This window comes from Penaeus monodon, chromosome 33, assembly GCF_015228065.2.
Source record: "Penaeus monodon isolate SGIC_2016 chromosome 33, NSTDA_Pmon_1, whole genome shotgun sequence".
NCBI classification, from domain to species: domain Eukaryota; kingdom Metazoa; phylum Arthropoda; class Malacostraca; order Decapoda; family Penaeidae; genus Penaeus; species Penaeus monodon.
Window position 1 is genome coordinate 13,747,882 of NC_051418.1, and position 229 is coordinate 13,748,110.

The 229-nt window shown below is 35.4% G+C and overlaps 1 protein-coding gene across 1 annotated transcript in view; it reads left to right on the forward strand.

Moving 5' to 3' along the window:
• LOC119594054 (AF4/FMR2 family member 4-like) overlaps window positions 1-229 on the forward strand; it is a gene marked incomplete in the record, with an annotated part of 85,679 nt that overhangs the window by 77,281 nt on the left and 8,169 nt on the right. Inside the window, 1 exon segment of the mRNA XM_037943090.1 lies at window positions 101-194. Coding sequence (XP_037799018.1) covers window positions 101-194 — 94 coding nt within the window.

The following is a 229-nucleotide window of genomic DNA, read 5'->3' on the forward strand; positions in this document are numbered from 1 at the left end:
GGCATACAGGCACTTTTATTTCATGCACAAACTTGGTAGATGTAATAGATATAAGTGTTGGTGCCTATGTCTATATTTATTTCTTTTTTTGTCCTTGCAGTTTAAGATGTCAGAGTCTGTTGTCACTTAAAATCTACAAGATGCGCAGAAATGAGCACAAGGAAAATCAGAGACAACTGAATAGATATTTCCAGGTATGTTAGGTTCTCACAATTGATGTTCCTACTTC